Raw genomic sequence first — 20,203 nt, forward strand, 5'->3', positions numbered from 1 at the left:
GTTCTTGTTTTTGAGGTAGAGTCTGGTTTGTTACCCAGAATGCTTTGAACTTCTCAAATGATTCTCCTGTTTAGGCCCCTGAGCAGTAACGCCTAAGTGTGTGCCACCACTCAGGCTAGAGGAGAGGACAGTTTCTGTTTAAACTGTCTGGAAAGTGACATCAGTGACCAAGGTGTACGCTGCGTCACATGCTTTCCCCATGCTCTGAGTGAACTAAAGCCAGCATGCTCTCACTGTGCATCAGGGGCCTCCCAGGTCTGGTCCTGTTAGTCTGAGCTCTTTACGACAGGGTTGGGGTTTTCTGCTCTCTCAGTCTTCTTCTGACCTCTGACACCCCCATTGCAGGCCTCCACCCACGTCACAGACTCAAGCCTCTTCATGGAAAGGGTGGGAAGACACCTCCTGTGTAAGCGACTAAGTCTGCTCAAGTGTAAGCACGACCTTTGAGAACTACTGACCTGAACACTGCAGGGGTGATTCCAGCAGGAACTGAGACTCTCGTCACGGTTTTCAGTCGCAGAGTGATGAGCGTTGAGCTCGGTAATGTGTCTTGAGCTTCTTCATAGAGAGAAACCTTCCTCTGGTTTCAGACACAGGGTTTTTGATGCAATGTGTTTGATGAAACCACTTCTCCTAGGTGAAAGTTCAGATGACATGCTTTATTTTTCCGAACTTCAGCTTCCTCACGAACAAAGGATGTGACAGCTGGACTGTAGTGTGGGCAAGTGCACACACATGCTCAGACCTCACAGGGGGACTCTCCAGACTGAGTCTTTGGGAGGTGGGGACCATGCTTAAGAACTTTAAGAAGGTTCTGAAGATGATGCTGACATACACTGATAGTCACTGGTTCAGGTTTTCCCCCTTTAATTTTAATATTATATTAATGCCTCAAGTTTGTTAGAAAACCTTGCCAAGTAATATTGTGAAATTGTCCTTCACAAGACTCTGGTACTTTGGTTATAGTATTTATCTATTCAAATTTAGATGAATTATTTGCTTAGAATAAAAGATTTCTGGGTACTAATATTGTGTCAATCCATATGATTCTCGTTGTTTAAGTTGAATTATAGTTAATGAACTATATTTAACTTAATGAATTGTATATTTATTACACCAATTGGGTAGTTGGTTCAGGGGGCAGCAACTGCTCTGTATATTGAGATATCTTACTGAGAAAACGTCCCCATGGCATTCATGATGAGAAAGCCAAGTGTAGGCGTCTGTAAACCAAACTACTCCATTCCATTAGCAACCTTTTAGTCCTAAGAACTAGATGAAAGGTCTTATATCAGGCCTGAGAATCAAGAACTGAAACATACCATGGAATTGAGAACAGAAATTACAGGCACGGCTAAAAAGCAGAACATGGCCGAGGGGGGATTGCCTCATAACTGAACCCAATAGGTGTGTGAGAAAGAGGTGACAGAGGTCGGGTGGAACACTGACTCGAGCCTGCGTAAAGCAGAAAAGGGTTGTCTCAGCCATCTATGGATAAACACCCTACCCCATCACAGGAGTACGTACATAAACTTCTGCCCTTCCATCTCTGCGTAAAGGTGGGACAAAGTGCTTAAAGTTGTTCAATGCACCTATTTGGTCAGAATCAAAGTGAGGTATGGAAAGCAGGCCAGTTTTCTGCACATACCCATTTCGTGGGGTGGAAGATGCCTGATTACTCAGAGTTGTTGCTGTTAATTATCTGTACCTGTTATGGCCGCCTTCTTTTGGAAAGCCTTTGCACTTCCTATATATGGCTCAAGTGAAGATCTTTGGCATATGGTAGCTTTCTGCTTGAGATGCCGTCTCCTTCCACATTTCCAACTATAGACTGAGCTTCCTCTCTTCCTCACCCATTCATGCCTTCTCCTTTGTGTCATTCATTCGTTCTATCAACGCCACACATCAGAGACCACCTTAGGTAGCAGAAACATAGCGGGGAACAGACACCCGCCTTCTCTCCTGAAGACAGTGTTCTGAAGGTGCCAGGGGGCAGTAAACCAGTAAGTATATAATGTGTCAAGGGATGGCAAGCAGTTTGAAGATAAAAATAGTTGGGGAAGGTACTGAAGAGATGTAGGGGGAAGGTACTGTTTTAGAGTGGTCAAGGAGGCTTTGGTGCCAGCTTGACTTTGAGCAGACATCTCTATGAACTTTTGAAAATACTTTATAGACATGATGGCCTCGGATGCTCTGCTAGCTGGCACAGCAGGAGACCCAAAGTAAGGCTAAACCAGGCGATCTCAAAAGGCAGACAAACGCACCGAAGAAGTATACATCTCGATGAGTGAAAGAGAAAGTTAAAAAAAAAAAATGGTGTCAGGGAAAAAAAAGGAAAGAAAGAAAGAAGCCTGGGGAAATGGCTCAGCTGGTACAGTGCTTGCCATGCAAGCATGAGGACCTGAGTTCAAATCCCCAGCACCCATGTAAAACCTGGTGTATGTGGTGCAATGCAGCATTGGGGAAGCACCAAACGGTGAGTTCTGGGGTCTCAAAACATAGAAAGCAACCGAGATACCTGATGTTGGCCTCTAGCTTTCACATGTCTGTATACACACGTGTACACACACTCCTCTTTCTCTCACATGTCTATATACACACATGCACACACACTCCTCTCTCTTACATGTCTGTATACACATGTGTACACACACACTCCTCTCTCTCTCTGTGTCTCTGTCTCTGTATCTCTCTGTGTCTCTGTCTGTCTGTCTGTCTGTCTGTCTGTCTGTCTGTCTCTCTCTCTCTCTCTCTCACACACACACACACACACACACACACACACGCACACACACAGTAGAAATGAACTGTTATTGACAACAGTGGTTCTGTAACACATGTGATATTAGAATTAGCAAAAGAAAAACGATGACAAAACCTAGATATCAAAACCAGTTGATGGTTCTAGAAGACAATCAGCCTTCTGCATCTAAGGTCCCAGGTGTTAGGGGTCAACACTCCATGGACTGGAACTACTAAGGGAACAACTGGGAAATTTACTCAGCGCGTAGACTCTTTTCCTTGCTGTTAGACCCTGAAAAAGATACTGTAGCAATTATTTACATATCATTTACATATGTTACATAAAGATGCTTCAGTGTTATTGGAGGGCATGCATAGGTGCAAATACTGTGTTATTTTATGTAAGAATTAAAACATCTGTGGATTTTATTATCTGTGGCCAATCCTAGAACCAATCCCCTGTGGATATTTTTGTTTGTTTGTTTTTTGTTTTTCGAGACAGGGTTTCTCTTTGTAGCCTTGGCTGTCCTGGAACTCAGTCTGTAGACTAGGCTGGCCTTGAACTCACAAAGATCTGCCTGCTTCTGACTCCGGAAGGCTGGGATTAACCTCTCCTTGTACCTTATCGACTGAAGCGGCTGAGGTTCTGAAGTTCTTGCTCCCAGCCCTGCTTTGAAGTCCTGCAGGAAACAGACAGTAGCCTTTGCAGACCGCCCTCTGACTGCATGTGGAAACAGACGGCTCTGTGGAGACCGTGAGACCCGGGAAGCAGGCCGGCCCCGGCGTGAATGGAAACGGAGATGGAGAAGTTAAGCTACTTGCCCAGATCCCACAGCTCAGTGAGGCCAGGACAACAGCTAAGACAGAACTCAAGAAAATTATGCCAAGGGAGAAAACAGCCACTCTCCAAAGGCTGACTATTTTCTTGTTCCATGTATGTGACACCCTCTTGTTGGTTTTGAGACTGTTTCACTGTAGCCATCCCCTTGCCTCAGACTCCTAAATGTTGGATTTATAAAAGTACTGAAATAATAAAATCTTAAAGATAGAGAATGGAATTCAAGTTACAGGAGTTAAAAAGATGTCCACAGTTGCAGAAGAGCATCATGGGTAGTCTTTGTGATGATGAAACAGGTTAATGTGCTGACTATGGTAGTGGTTACATGAACCCGTGTGTGACAAATTACACAGGACTAAACACACACAGAAGAATAAATTAATGACTGGAGAGATGGCTCAGCAGGTAAAAGTGCATGGCTAGCAAGTGTGAGGACTAGGGATCAGACTCCTACATAAATGTTTGGTGAGTGCAGTGGCCCTCCTGTGATTCCAGTACTAAGCAGGTGGAGAAAGGGGATCTCCAGAGCAAGCTAAACTAGCCTCACTAGTAAGTACAGGTTTAAATGAGAGGTCCTATGTCAATGAACAAGGTGAAGAACAAGCAAGGAAGATGTCCCGTTTCAATCTTGAACTTATACATATATGTACACACCTGTACACAAATGTGCACCAGCACACATGCAGGCACACAGACATGCACATAAAAGAATGAATTAAGATTGGGCATGGTGGCTCACACCTTTAATACCAGTACTGGGGAGGCGGAGGCAGGTGGATCTCTGAGTTTGAGGCCAGCCAACCTGGTCTACATAGAGAGTTCCAGGCCAGCCAAGGATGTATAGTGTTGGAAGGACCCTGCTGTTTGAGGTTGCAGTCCTCCCAGATAGCCATTCTGAGCTTCATGTTAGGTGCAGGCCTCCCTCTCCCCAGCAGGGCCTCCCGCTCTCTGCCTGACTGCACCTGGAGAGTGTCGTTAGACACAGAAGCCCTTAACCACGCAGCTCCCTGCTAGCTCTCCCATCCGTGTGCCTCTAGGGTAATTAGATACTGTGTTCCTGCTCATAATATAGGAGCATGCTGCCAAATGCAAAACAAGCATCCTTAAAGTGCTTGGTTTCAATCAATTATGAACACCAATACTGGAAGCCCCCTACCCACCCCCAAGGGCTATAGAGCCTTTGCCTCCCTGAGTAAGGCTGAGCGATCTCCTCAAGTGGTTCCTGGAGTGTTTGATCTCTGTCCTGCTTATGGCCTTCCAGGTCCTGCGTCTTGTCTTCTGCTCCTCTGGCCTCAGTGGACTGGTGGCCATCAGGCCCCAGGAGGAGGAGAACCACAGTGAAGAGAAACCCCATCTAAAAAAAACAAAAACAAAACAAACAAACAAAAAAAACAGTGAATTAAGATTTATGATGAAAAAGCTCTATGGATGGACCTGGTATTGATTTCCTGGCTTTAATAGCACATTACAATTGTGCAAGACCATCGCTGGAGTAGGGAGGCCTTATTGGGTGAAATTAGCCAGGACTTCTCTTAGTTTCTTAAAGCTATAAGCAAATGTATAGTTATTTCAAATAAAAATTAAATAGAGATAATAGTAAAAACCCTGTAGCCAGATTTGCGGGTCAAGGTCTTAACCAAATGTTGATATTTTCTATTATGCTGTGATATTGTGCTTCTTCCTTAATTAACGACCAGGGAGATATATCAAATTTAAAATCATTTTACAGTTATTTGCTTCAATCTCAATTTTCTCATTGTGTACCCCTCACAAAACAGCTTGGTTTTATTTATTTTGATTTTTAAAATAGGGTCTCATTGTATAGCTCAAGCTTGCCTGAAATTCACTATGTAGCCCAAGCAGGCCTCTACCGCTTGGCAATCCTCCTGCCTCAGCCTCGCCCAAGTGCCAGAATGACTGGCATCAGCCCCAGTTTATTTAAAAAGAAAAACAGCTGTAGAAAAAAAAATTCATTGTATTCCTAAAATACACACTTCGGTAGCTAGAAAAGCTTGACAATGGCTCTCCCCCTTGGTGCCCACCGCAGGCTGCCCTGTGAATGCCAGGCTTGCAGGTTACATGCAGCACGGAGTTCTGAGAGCTTTGTTCCAAATGCACAGGGAAAATGACTTCCCTTTGCTTCACCACCTTCATTTCTATACGGAGTCTTATGCACTAGGCTCTGAAGGAGACTGCCTTCTATTGTTTTTATTTTTCACTTTGATTCAATTTTGACAATCTGTGCAAGCTATAATCATAGTCTGACAAGGAAGCGTCAGTCCCCTGTGAAGTTACTTTGAGGGAGGTTCCCCATCCAGCTCCTAAGCTCACCCTGGCTGCTGGCTGGCAGCCTTCTTGCTTCCCTGGCTGTGGTCTGGAGATCCCTGGCAGTAGTCCTGATGAGGCTCTTCTCTAGACGGAGAAGGAAGATTGGGGGACGGAGCAAGGAAGTCAAGGGCGGAGGAAGGAGGGTAGTGACACAGATTTTGAAATCTAATGTTGAAGTAAAATAACACCCCGTTAGCCATATTCCAGTATGTAAAAACACTGTCAGGCTCAGCTCCCACTCAGGGCCAGGCAGGAAGGCACACATCTATAAACGCAGCCCTTCCGAGGCTGAGTCACATAAAAAGTGCGTTAGGATGGTGGTTTCAATAAGAACAGCCTCCACAGGCTCAAATATTTGAATTCTTAGTCACCAGGGAGTGGTGTAGAGGGATTTTAATCCAGCAACAAGGGGACTACTCTGGCTGCAGTGCAGAAACACCCTTAGCACACACCTGTAGTCCCAAACAATGAAAGTAAAGTACCATGTTTGAAAGTGACAAAGCAGAGAAGGATTTGACAGAACAGGATATGCTCAACTCTCATGAGAAGAGAGAGGAGAGAGAAGCTACTTGAGAGAGCAGTGCAGAGGGAGAGAGAGGAGTCGAGAGTTTTACAGAGACAGGTTGTAGAGAGAACAAGCTAGACACAGGTGAAGACAGATGAGCCAGAGGATGAGAAGGAGCCAGAAGGTTAGAGCAGTTTGCTAGAGTTAGTATGAGGCTAAGCAGGGCAAAAAGTGAGAAGCTGAGAGAAGCCATATCGAATCAGACAATTTGGAGAGGAATTTGAGCTAGAACAGCTGAGTTGAACCAGCCAGCCAGAGTTCAAAAAGAGCTAGAAAAGGTGAGTTTATTCAGCAGCAACTCTCAGAGGCCGAAACTGTTTTAGGCCTAGACTATATTATAGGGAGGCTAGAAGCTTCTGGGACTAGGCCTACGTTAGCAGATGGAGGCAGTAAGCCTTCAAGACAACATTTAAAACAGATGAATAAAAGTTACTTTTACAGAGTGGCACTATTTGAAAGGATTAAAAAAGATGAGAAGGTGTGGCCTTGTAGAATCAAGTATGTCGTTGGGGGGGTTGATGCTTCAAAAGCCCATGCCAAGCCCAGAGTCAGTCACTCCCCCCCCCCATACCCCCACCTCCACCCACCTATCAGGATGTAGTTCCTAGCTACTGCTCCAGTTCCTGTCTACATGCTACCATGCTCCCTGCCATGATGATAATAAACTACACTTCTGAAACTAGGCAAGCCCAAATTAAATGCTTTCTTTCATAAGGGCTGCCTTGGTCATGGTGTCTCTTCACAGCAACAGACCAACAACTAAGACAATTAGGAACTAGAGGATTCTTACCAAAATTTTAAAGGCACACAACAGGGACTGGAGCCATGGCTCAGCAGATGACCTGGGTTCAATTCCCAGCACACACATGGAAGCTGAGAACCATCTGCAGTTGTCTGTAACTCCAGTTCTAAAGGATCAAACACTCCCTTCTGACCTCCTCAGGCAAAACACCTATATTTAAAATAAGCATAAAAAAATAAAGGTACACAGCAAAGGAAGGAAGTTCAGTATACATACTTGCTTGCACTAAGTGCTATGATCTGGAAGTGTAACCTTGGGTTACACAAGATTCACACCTAGCTGAGACCTTCTGAGATAGTTAGGATTGGATGAGACCATGAGGTCAGGGCTCTCACAGGGAGCTCACCGGCTTTCCTAACAGAGAAAGAATTTGCCTTTATTTCACCATGGATGCCCCTCTTCCGTGTTACTGTACAGCAGGAAGGGCCCCATAAGATATTAGCAGCCTGCCATGTTGGATTTGCCAGCCTGTAGACCCATGAGAATATGTGTTTGCTCATAAGTTACTTTGTCCCAAGTGTTCTGTCATAGCAACAGAAGATAAAGACCCCGGGCAGGAGTCCTCAGGAGGGTGGCTTGCAGAGCACTGGGAATATCTGCAGTAGGGATTTCAGATTTAAGCTCTGCTACTGGTATCATTCAGACTCGTTTTCAATATCTCTTACCAAGAAATTCCAAATGCCTGATGAAACTAGCTTGGGATAGAAATCCATAGTCAATCCACTAAGGCGGGAGCGGAGGGGTAAATGTCATCAAGAATACATGTTGGTGCAGGGTAGCAGTGCTCTCAGAAGGAGGGCACCGTCTCTGCCAGATGTGCCCAGGGACTGGCCCAGCAAGCACTTCTATTAGGAACAGGCATGCAGTGGCTTGACTCTAGGGTGTCAGGCTCAGAGGAGATCGGTGCTGAAGACTTAGGACCTTTCAGGCACGAAGGACATTCAAGCTAAGGCATCATGTTACGTCCCAGGTCACACTCATACTTCTGAAAACTGTGTAGACATCGTAAGTCTTTCTGCAGTCCGTGCTACAGCGCAATGGGACTTGGGGCTTCTGCCAGGGTCACAGGGTAAGCGGGGGAGAAGAGCTGGTGCCAAGCTGGACCTGGGCCACAGGAGCTACATGAGCAATCTTGCCCTGGGAAGGCTCCAGTGCCTTTGTTGGTGCTGCCAGGTTGGGCAAAAGCTGCTGCTTTCAAATGCTTGGCAAGTGCAGGAATTCCTTGGCTGTGCATTTCCCAGGCTTGATGGTCTTTTGGGTTGGCCCCACCGCTATCTGCAATGGTCTAAGATCCCTTGTCATCCATCGGGACAGAGAGCAAACCTGAGGAGAATGGGGGTAAGGCAGCTGAGGGTATACTGTGGTAGCTGTGTGTGTGCTTCACGCTTTTTATTGTGGAAACTCCAGAATATGTAAATACTGAGACGTTAGCCTAAGGAACCAAGCTCTAAGCACTGCTCACTGAACTTTGACCCCTGACTCGCAGCCAACTGTTGCTCATTCATAGCCCCACTCACTTCTTCTACCTTATGGGTTATTTTGAAATGAATCTTATTATGTCCTTTCATTAATAACTATTGCAGTATGTATTTCTGAAAGGTACATTTTAGTTATTTTAGTTTTGGGGTTTTTGTTTTCTTTGGTTTGGTCTGGTTTGTTTGGTTTTTTTCAAGACAGGGTTTCTCTGTGTAGCCTTGGCTGTTCTGGACTCGCTTTGTAAACCAGGTTGGCCTTGAACTCACAGCATCCACCTGTGTCTCTGCCTCCTGAGTGTTGGGATTAAAGGCGTGCAACATCACACCCAGCTTACAGTCTCCTTTTAAAAACCTATAATAGCAGGTGGTGCCTGCTTGTGAACTTCAGAGGCAGAGGCAGGAGGAGTTTGAGGCCTGCCTGGGTTACAGAGTGTATCCAAACTACTTTACCCTACATAGTTAGATCTTGTCTCAAAAAAACAAATGAACAAGTACAGTCAGTCTAAGCTGGTATGGAGGCACTTGCTTGTAATCGTAGCACTCAGACGGTGGGAAGGAGGACCGTGGGTTCAAGGCTCAGCTGAGCTATATGACGGTGGGAAGGAGGACCGTGGGTTCAAGGCTCAGCTGAGCTATATAGCAACCCATATTTAAATAAAAAAAAAAATGGATCCAACATTAACATATTCTCTTATTGCTTTTATTAAGATGTAAACTCAAAAATTAAAAAATTGATCTCCTAGCCAGGTGGTGGTGGCGCACACCTTTAATCCCAGCACTTGAGAGGCAGAGGCAGGTGGATCTCTGTAAGTTCAAGGCTAGCCCAGTCTATAGAGGGATCCCATGACAGACAGGACTATACACAGAATCCCTGTCTCAAAAAAACAAAAACAAAAACAAACAAAAAACTGACTTTCCTCCACCTGCTTTTGAAAGCATTCCCGGGGCTAGAGACATTGCTTACTGGTTAAAAGCATGAACTCTTCTTGCAGAGGACCCAAGTGTGGCTCCTAGCACCCATGTCAGACAGTTCACAACCACTTGTAACTCCAGTTCCAAGGGATCCAATGCCTTCTTCTGGTCTCCATGGGCACCCATACACACCCTCAACACACACCATTGAAAATAAGAAGCAACCCTTTTTAAAAGTATTCATAATAAAATATATCAAGGCAATAAGTGATGAAACCATAAGGCTGTTATTTATTACTTGAGGGCTCCTGGAAATTAAAAATCTCCCCCTTCCTTTAGGCCATAATTTCATTTGTTATTCTACACAACTCACTCACCTCCCAGGAACAGAAATCAACAGCTGCCATAGTCATCAGGACTATGTACAAATAGTCTCACCGTCTTTTTCCAACTGTGTGAGAGAACCGCATTTTACCAGCATCTTGAGGTTAGCTCTGATCATATGGCTTGTTCTGGAGAATGAGTGAAAGTGGAAGTAATGAACTGTCAGTTCTTGCCAGAAATCTCAAGTGATGGCAGAAGATACTCCAGAAGCCTCCCTTCTCTCCACTGTCGTACCTAGGTGATCCATCAGCTAAGGTCCCAGGGAAATGTATATTAAGAGAAGGAGACACTGAAATTTCTCACAGCAATACCCCGCTCCTGGTACCAATTTATGGCCCACTTTGCTTTCTGTTGTTATGATAAAACACTGACCAAAAACAACTTGGGGAGGAAGGATTTACTTGGCTTACAGGAGACAGTCATCACTGAGGGAAGCCAAGCCAAGGGTGTGGAGGCAGGAACTGAAGCAGAGACCACAGAGGCATGATCCTGAATGCTTTGCTCCCCATGGTTTGCGCCACCTGTGCAGGGGTTGCACCTCCTTCAGTAGGGTGAGGTCTACCCTATCAACTATCAATCAAGAAAATGCCTTAGCGGCATTCCTACTGGCCAATCTGATGGGGCAATTCTTCAACTGATGTTTCCTCTTCCTGGGTAACTTTAGTTTATGTTAAGTTCACACACACACACACACACACACACACACACACACACACACAACGATTAAGCAAAATGTGCCACCTACTACAACTCAGATAAAATACTTAGGCTTTGGTGATTTCAGAAACATCCAAGTTACAGCTATGTGCATTTTAGTGAAAATCCTATAGAGCAGCCCTTTCATTTGCCTTGCTTTTTGTTTCTGTTTCTGTTTTTTTGTTTTGTTTTGTTTTGTTTTTCTGAGACAGGGTTTCTCTGTGTAGCCTTGGCTGTCCTAGACTCACTCTGCTGGCCTGGAACTCACAGAGATCCACCTGCCTCTGCCTCCTGAGTGCTGGGATTAAAGGCGTGTGCCACCATCTGTTTTGTTTTTTAACGATTCATTTATTTAACATGAATTGGTGTTTTGCTTGTATGTTTGTGTAAGGATGTCAGATCCTCTGGAACAGGAGTCATAGACAGTTGTAAGCCGCCACGTGGCTGCTGGAAATTGAACTGGGTCTTCTGGAGCCAACTCTCCAGCCCCTCGTTCACTTCTTTTTGTTTTTATTTTTTCCTTTTTTTGTTTGGTTGGTTTTTGTTTTTTGTTTTTCAAGACAGGGTTTCTGTGTGTTAGCCTTGGCTGTCCTGGACTCGCTTTGTAGACCAGGCTGGCCTCAAACTCATAGTGATCCGCCTGCCTCTGCCTCTCGAGTGCTAGGATTAAAGGTGTGCACCACCACACCTGGCTGATGATATTCCTTAATTGGTCTTTGCTGTCATATCTGTAGAGGAGGAGAATTTTTAATTCTTTCACTTTTAATAATTATAAAAGTGCTTTGCCAGACAAAACCCTGTAGAGACATAAAGCTTTCAGTTAAATGGGCCTGAAGATGAAACAAAAGCCATGCCCTGGCCCAGGAGGCAGCTCTCTGCTCTGCCATTATCTTGGATGAGTCCTAGAATTTCTGGGCCTCATTTTCCTTTTTGGCAATAATCATGATTGTAACATTGACACTAATGAGCATCTGTTCGCACTAGCCATCTCCTTGGAATCACTGTTAAAAGTGGGAAAGCGTGGAGCTGAGATTGAGAAAGGCTGGATATTGGTCATAGCATGGCCAAAGTGAACAAGATGCTACTAAAGCCAGCCTCAACTAAATATGGGAAGCTACCATATTTTTTGGACTATAAGATGCACCTGACCATAAGACACACCCAGTTTTTAGAGCAGTAAAACAAGAAAAGCAGTAAAAACAGCAATTGGACCATAAGGTATACCCTAATTCCCTCCACCCCACTTTTGGCGGGAGGAGGGGGAGAGAAAGTATGCCTTATGGTCTGAGTTTTTTTAATTTAAAATTAATTATGAGACTTTTTGCCACCTTTTAACCAAACTATAAAAAAAAATTTTTTTTAAACAAAATATCCCTCTTAAGAACATGCACAGATCATTTGCTCACATTTTTCCTGTTGAGAATATTTGTTTGTTTTGGGATTTTTGAAACAAGAGTATTGCTATGTAGCCTTGGTGTGAAACTCACTGTGCAGACTAGAATGGCCTTGAACTTATAGCAATCCTCCTGTCTTTGCTTCCCCAGTGCCCTGCCACACCAGCTGGCTCCCAACTTCTGTTAACTTGTAGTCATGGTATTATTTATTTCTCTGCTAGTATTTCTGAATTATGTGTTTATTAATGAAATATTGTGGTCACTGATGAGACCTTACTTCATATGGATTTGTAAACTGGGAAGGAATTTAGCTTCATTGAGGAATATATAAATAACAAGATCTTCAGATAGGAGCCCAGCACAGGAACTCCTGCCCCAAATCCCAGCATTTGGGAGGCTGACACTTAATTGTCATAAGTTTGGGGCTAGCCTGGGTTTCTAAGCAAGACTCTGTCTCAGGTCAGCAACAATGACTGTTGTTTAGGACAGATCACATTATCATGGGGAGCAGCCTGCCTTGGCATATTTGTCTAGGGTAACTTACATAGTCAACCAGGCACAAGGCTTAGGCTTCACGAATTGTATTTTTCTCTTGTTTAAAAGAGTAGCGCCAATGAAAACCTACCACGGGGGAAAATCTGCTCCCTTTGTGCCTTATCCTTTGGAAGGTGTGCTGGCTGCTGCCGTTTCTAGAAGATGTGGATCAGGTCACAAAGTCTGCAGCTTGTTCTGAGCAGATGGCTCTGTAGGCTGAATGGAGATGAGCGAACACGCTGCGCGGCTCCTCATCCCTCGTCCACTCACTTGCTATGGCTTAATCATACTACAGAATAACATGGAGACAACTGAAAACATGGGGCAGGGGTGGGGTGGGGTGGGTATGGGTGTGGGGGTGAGAGTGGGGTGGGTGTGAGAGGTAGGGTGGGGGGTGGGGTGGGGTGGGACTGAGGGTGGGGGTGGGGTGGGGTGTATGGGGTGGGACTGAGGGTGGGGGTGGGGTGGGGTGGGGTGTATGGGGTGGGAGCGGGGAATCAGTGGTGTGGTGGCAAGTGAAGGTGCTTCAGGAGAGCCTAGGAAGTTAGGCCCTGGAGCCACCAGCACGACAGTGGCCAGAGATACCGAGATACACAAAGCCCGGAGGAGTGCAGCAGAAACAGTCATCAAAGACCATGGTGAGCCAGGACGGGTGGAGCTGTAGGTGGTTCGGCTTTGACCCTGAGATGGTACCTCTGCAGGAGTGTCAGTATAAAAGAAAAGGCCACCCAAACGATGTGTACACATAGACATAGAAATCAAAGCCGAGTTTAAGACACTTGCTGGGGAAAGCAGTTTGTGAATTAGGAAAAGTCAAGGTTTCTTTTAGCGTGAGAAAGGGGGAAGGTGTGTGTAGGGGGGTGTCCCTGGTGGTCATGTTAACTGAGGATTGAAAAACTGCATTCTGGGTAGGGCTGAATATCATAGACAAATCCCTTCCGCCTTCCGAGGACAGGAACGGGTCTGTAGTTAGGTTAACTGAGGATGTGAGTGGGGTCACCCCAAGTTCTCACCTCTTTATCAGCTCCAGCCAGTCAGAACCAGGTATGACAGCACCACATTCCAGTTTGATGTCGCACAGGCTGAGGCTGTAAGTGGAAAAGTTTCCTTTTCCAGGTTCAAGTGGGGATCTAGTCTACCCCAGCCGAAGTCCAGTGAGACGACAGAACCGAAGAGGACGCCTTGAGCAGCGTGGGAAAGAACAGAAAACCATGCCTAGGGCTTTTTGAGCAACTTGTTGGCTGGAGTTACCCTAGAGAGAAAAATAGTTGTGGGTGGGGCAGGCTTGGCGAGGGGCGCATTAGAGGGCACCCCAGTTTAAGGTGACACAAATGTCAGGCTGCACCTGGACGTGGATAGTGTTGAGTGGCAGGGAGCAATGTGCATCACCTGGGGAGCCAGGGACACAGAGCGCCAGGGATCCCATTGGCATCTTCCTTCCTTCTCCCATGTTAGTCCGTGTGTGTGTGTGTGTGTGTGTGTGTGTGTGTGTGTGTGTACAAGAACACTATCATATATAAATGCACATATACACCCCCATACATATATCTATATCCACATATGTATGACCATATACTCTAGACAACCGCACACAAGGGGAAGTCAGCGGCGTGCACTGAGGAAGTGGAGGTGCTTGAGGCACAGTGAGGGCCTGGGAAGTAGGCCCTGGAGCTGCCAGCATGGCGGTGGCCAGAGACCGAGAGACACCCAGCCCAGAGACGAGCAGAAGGACAGCGTCAAATACCACAGTGAGCCGGAGCGTGTAGAGTACTTTGGCTTTGACCTTGAGGTCGGGATTCTCCCTGTAGCCTCCTCACATATTCTGTGTAATAATATTGGGACGCAAATTGATCCCTGATTTAAAAAAAAACATTTAATTTGGTTTTTGAAAATTAGATACACATTAATAATTATTTTTGTGATTCTCCCATGATCCAGATATTATTTTATAAGTTTTGCATATACATTTTAATTCTTATTTAAAATAAGAAACAAACCTATCATTTGGGCCAGAAAGAGAGAGAGCTCAGCAGGGAAAGGCACCTGCTGGCTATCTGACGACCACATTTCTCTCTGGGACATGCCATGGTAGGAGAAAACGAACCAAAAGGTGTGTTCTGATTCCCACGTGTGCATCATCGTATGCACAAACCCCCAAAATAAGTAGGTAAAATGAAAATGCAATTAAAAATTTGAAAACTATTACCCTTGGGGCTGGTGAGATGGCTCTGCAGGTAAAGGCACTTGCTACCCAAACTGATGACCGGAGTTCAATTCCCAGGCCCCATAAGGTGATGAGAGAAAGCAAACTGTCCGAGGTTGTCTTCTCACCTCCACACAGTATTGTAGCACGTACACACACACACACACACACACACACACACACACGTAGACAAAATAAGTAAGTGCCAGATAATTTGTAACGGCAACAAGTTCCCAGTTGTGCCTGGTGCTGGGGTTGAGAACCCATGGTTCAAGGGTTTTCTCCGATTTTTATCATCGATTTTTTACCATCGACTAACCTCCACCTGCAATGTCCAGATCTTGCTAAAGGCCAAAAGGTTACCAAGCCTCCAGCAAGGCATTTGCGCTGACTACTGCAGAACATTCTTAGTCATTCCTTCTAGGTATGACGTTGCCTAAGGCCGGCAGGCACAGGGGAGGGTTTGGGTAGGGTGAATCCTAATATACTGTCTCCCCAGAGGCAAAGGTAATCTAAGGAGACACTTGTGCCCCTCCCTCTGGCAATCAGACTATTCAAACAATGGACCCCAGGGAATTGGAACTTCTCCAGGAAGCTCCCGCAGGGGGAAGTGAAAGGCTGAGGCCCTGGTGCCAGCCTCAGGAGGAACCTGTCTCCCAGGAAGAGATTTGCCACAATTCTGACAGCTCCACAGATCACACTGCAAGGAGACTGCAGGCAGTAATGGGGAGGGCCATGCCATGATCAGGACCGTTTAGGTATGAATACCTTTTGTCCTCTAATTAAACTCAAATCTGTGTTACACCGCTAACACAGACATGGGGGTGGGGGGTGAACTTTAACTTTCCTCTTCCTAATGTGGCCACACTGAATACATCGACTTTCTCTGCTTTTCACTTACTTGTCTCTTTAATTGATGTTATTGAGGACAGGGGGACCCAAATGCTGATTCTAAAGAGTCAGGTAAAAGCTTGTTAAGTATTGTAAGAGCCCATTTAGAAATAAGAACACAGCTCAAAAATACCCAATTGGGTAAAAGGGTTTTGGAATGAATTGTGTAAGAAAGCGGACCCGCCATAGAGGCCGTGGGCTCCTGAGAACCTTACCCTTCCCTGAACGTGTCTGTATAAGCTCCAATGACAGACACAAGCAGGTTGTTTCCCAAGGGGCTTTTGAGCCTTGGGCTATTAAAGGATGTGGTTGATGCCTGCTTTAGAGAACGTGAGTTTTCAAGGCTAGAGGGACTTGCTTAGACTCTGGCAGTGGAGGAATTACTACTGCGGCACCCTGCAGGCTAAACTAAGGCCCAGTGAAAGCATCTATGTATCCTTGGGCTTAATTTCTTCCGGTGTCAAAAACCTTCCACAAACCTCTTACCTTAGGAACATATCAAAAGCCAACTTAGAAATAGTTATTACTATTTCAATACATCAAGAAGAAAATTTAAGCCTTGGGTTGGAGCCCCAGAATCGGGAAAAAAATTAACTCAAACTTAGTGCTAGTATTCAGAAAAATAGATTTGTTTTAAAAAAAATCACTAACACACTCAGGGATGGTGGCACATGCTTCTAGACCAGTATTCTACGGAATTTTAAGGAATGTAGTGGGTTCCAGGCCAGCCTGAGTTACAGAAGGAGACTCTGTCTTGGGAGCGGGGTGGTGACTGGGAACCAAAGCCCATCAGAGGTGAGGTCACCTTCAAAATTTACATGCTTGCTTCACAAACAGGACGCCTGCAGAGGTGAGCACTTTTGAGTTCCTTTTTAAGAGACTTTCTGAAGTCCTATTTTCTTTTTTAGTTTCCTCTAAGACACTAATAGGAAAATGTGGCCTTTTAAATAGATCGACTAACTCAATCAAAAGCTAAGAAAAGCAAAAAAGACTCTGGGGCTAGGCTCTGGGGGAAGTGACTAGTGCAGCAAGCTGTGACAACATCCTTTCCCCTCCCAAAAAGGGAAACACACACACACACACACACACACACACACACACACACACACACACACGACTTTTAACCTGGGAGACAAGAGATGGCTTCTTACAGACTAAGACACAGAGCGTTTGACTTGGGTCTTCGAGAGGCTTATGTGCATAGAAACATCTTAAATCATTCTAAGAGGGAGAAAGCCCAATCTGCCGAACAGTCACGCCCCACCATCCACCCACCCCCACCACCAAACTGATGCTTTTTACACACACAGTAAGTTTCCAAAACAAGCAAGCAAGCAAACAACCACATAAAAGGGGCTTCCTGTGGCCAAGAGAAACGAGGGTTCCATTAAGCCCCTCTAGGGTACGAAGCTTTGGAAGACCCAAACATAAACGCAGCGGGTTCCTACTCTCAAGGAAGCACTGGCAGGAACTGAATCAGAACCTGAAACACTCCCCACGTCAAAGCCATGGATGGGTAGAGATGCGACCCGGAGGAGTCACTGGCAGGGATTGTCAGCGCTGGACTCCGGGTGCGCACTCAGACTGCTGGAAGGCTCCCACACTGCGGTACAGAAGACGCGGGTTTGTCCGGGCGTCGGAGGCGCGGCCGGGCCCCGCCCACGCACCAACGCGACTGCGCAGCGTGGCCACCCCCGTCTCCCACGTGACTGCCGTCCCTGCCTCCGTGAAGCTTGGGCCGCCATCTTAACTCCTGGCCGGCCCGGGCCTGTCTCCCTCCTCCTCCCGGGCCGGGCAGCGGCGACAGGGTGCGGTTGGCCGCCCCGGCCCGTCCGGTTGGTGAAGCCCGTGGGATCCCGAGGGCAAGACGAGGGGTCGGAGCTCACGGACTTCGCGGCGGACACACAAACCAGCGGGCCGCCCAGGTGTTGGCACGGAGGGGGCGGGACCCTGCGCCCCGCCCCGCCCCTCAGAGGCCAGCCCCGGGGCCCGCGGCCCTTGCCCGTTTCCAGTATGGCCGCCCGCCGTTCCTGACCCGCGGCCTCTCCGTTCCGGCTCTTCGTAGGCGATGCCGAGGCTGTGACTGACACGCTCGCTCCCACGCACGCACCGACCCAGACCCACGCCGGGAGCCTGAGCCCTGGGCCCACAACCGCTCTCTCCGCCGGCACCGCGACCACAGCCCGGACCACGGCTCCCGCGCCGCTGCCGTCGCCTCGCGGAGAAGGGTCGCGCCGGACCTGGAGCTCGGCGGCCCCCGGCCGGCCAGGATGGGGAAGCGGGCAGGAGGAGGAGCAGCAGCCGCCGCCGCCGCCGCCGCCGCCACCGCCTCCGCGTCCTCCGGGGCCGGGCTGGAGCCCGCGGCCGGCCGAGGCGGGGGTCCCCGGAGCGCGGCCGCCGGCCTCCTCGGAGCGCTGCACCTGGTGATGACCCTCGTGGTGGCCGCGGCGCGGGCCGAGAAGGAAGGTGGGTGGCCGGCGGCGGGCGGCGGGCGGGAGGGGGAGGCCCGCGGCGGGCGCCGGCGCCAGATTGCTGGGTCGAGCCTGGTCCCGAGCCGGCGACTCGCGGTTCGGCAGCCAGCTCGCCCGCGTCGGCCGCGCGCCGTGGCTCTGTTGCTCCGGGATTCCTTCCCCTCGCGTCCCCTTGTCTTCCCCTGTGTCTCCTGTCAGTGCCATTTCAAAACTTCCCGAGTTCTCGTGTGCTCTTGCCAGTTGGGCCGCTATGTGAGGAGGCACCCCGCGTTTTGGGCTTCTTTGGCGGCTCCTGCTAGGTAAATTGCGGGACACTTTTCTTGTTACCCCCCTTTGTCGGGTTTTAAATTGGCCATGCAGACGGAGCTCACTTTAAAGTCGGGGGGGGGGGGGCGGGAAGCGAGACCGTGGAAAGGCTTCATTCAATACACAGCTTCTAAAATTTGTATTTGCTGGGACATTTCTTTGAAGAGGCTCTTGTTTCTTTAGCTTTCTTCTTCACTGTACCTTTGCGGTGCTGAGGATTGCTTCGTTATTAGCCCTGAGTAGACTCTCATTTGCCTCTAGCAAGCTACTGGAAGACGGTTTACATTTATGGTTTAAGATCCTCACCTTAATTCGGTGTCTCTCTCTTTGATGTGTAAGCCTTTAGAAATAAATGTCAAGTTCCCAGCTTTCACCTGTAATTCACAGTTGAAGGCTCACTCCTATTAAAACAAACAAACAAGAAGAACATCCCTATTATTGTAATGCTGTAAAACGGGTACTTTGACAGGGTCAGAAATTACTTTGTAGTCTTGAAGACTACCTGTTTCTGAATGTGAGCCCGAGGGACTGTGAGCAGTTTACGGGGCCTTAAAAAATTCATTCATTCAACAGCAAATGCTGGTCTTTGTTTTTGTTTTTGTTTTTTAACTAAGAAAACTAGATTATTTTTCATTGCACACCAATGGAACTCTACAAGAAAATAATTTCTGGCCTTATAACTTTGAAGTTGTTTTCCTATATGATTATGAAGTCACTTGGTTTTTACTGTTATTGACTGGCAGCTGCAAAGGTAAACCAATAGTGTTAAAGTACAACTGTGTGTCTGTTTATTATTTATTTTCCTTAGAAACTTTACATTCCCTCATTTAACTCCATAAATAGCCTCAGTCTGGTTAATGTCGGAACATTAATCAGAGAATAGCAAGGATTTGGCAGAGGCAAGATTATTTTAAGCATAAAACAGCTCTTTTAAGATGGTCAGGCCTGAGATTGTCATAGTTCATATTATTTATGCCCCCCTTGCTTGTTTAGTGTTGTTTTGGGTGACCATGGTAGCCAGCACTTGGACACATGTGTTGAGTGCCTTTATAATGGCTTGTCTTCTTGTGCTTCATTGAGACTTAGGGGACACTGGCTTTGCTTTCCTGTTGATTGCCTTGTAGGGTGCAGCCACATGGTAGGCACTGAGCCTCTTCTCACCGGCTGGTAGGGCAGGGATGGAGTCTAAGTTTGCCTTATCCTCAAAGCTGCTTATTTTTCCAGTTGCCATTTAAGCACTAATTTTGGGGGTACAGCTAAGGAAATAAATTTCTTGTTGAAAGACATTAGTCTAAAATTTATTTGCTTACTCTCCATTTGCATAATTTACAAGCGACCATGCACCTCTCTAATATACATAAATCTGTTTAAAGGCAAAGCCTGCAGAAAAGAGGTGATTGAATCGGCCACTGGGCCTGGCTAAATCAGACGTCTTTGTGGGTGTGCTGTATCTCGGGGAACAAGTTGTATGGACAAAAAAAGTTGTTTAAGATATTAAGAGCAATTATATTAATGTAAAGCATAGGCCTTGTCCTTTATCTATAGGTCTGGTTTAAATTAAATGTCCCAAAAGATCTCTCAGGAAATGTTCTACTCTAAACAGGCTTCTAGATCAGATTCCAGCCGTGTTTTTATTTTGAATAAGTAGGGGAAATGGAATTG

General features: G+C 46.7%; 1 protein-coding gene across 2 annotated transcripts in view; it reads left to right on the forward strand.

Annotated features, from left to right (window-relative positions):
- The first annotated feature begins 17,523 nt into the window (after window positions 1-17,523).
- TMEM131 (transmembrane protein 131) overlaps window positions 17,524-20,203 on the forward strand; it is a 148,402-nt gene continuing 145,722 nt past the window's right edge. The window contains exon 1 of one of the 2 annotated variants that reach the window (XM_084754429.1): window positions 17,524-18,230. In XM_084754429.1, coding sequence (XP_084610555.1) covers window positions 18,035-18,230 — 196 coding nt within the window. In that variant the 5' untranslated portion in view covers window positions 17,524-18,034. The remainder of the gene's footprint in view (window positions 18,231-20,203) is intronic. The other variant, XM_084754428.1, reaches the window with a different exon arrangement.

Source organism: Acomys minous (genome assembly GCF_964271855.1).
Source record: "Acomys minous genome assembly, chromosome: 13".
Classification (NCBI taxonomy): domain Eukaryota; kingdom Metazoa; phylum Chordata; class Mammalia; order Rodentia; family Muridae; genus Acomys; species Acomys minous.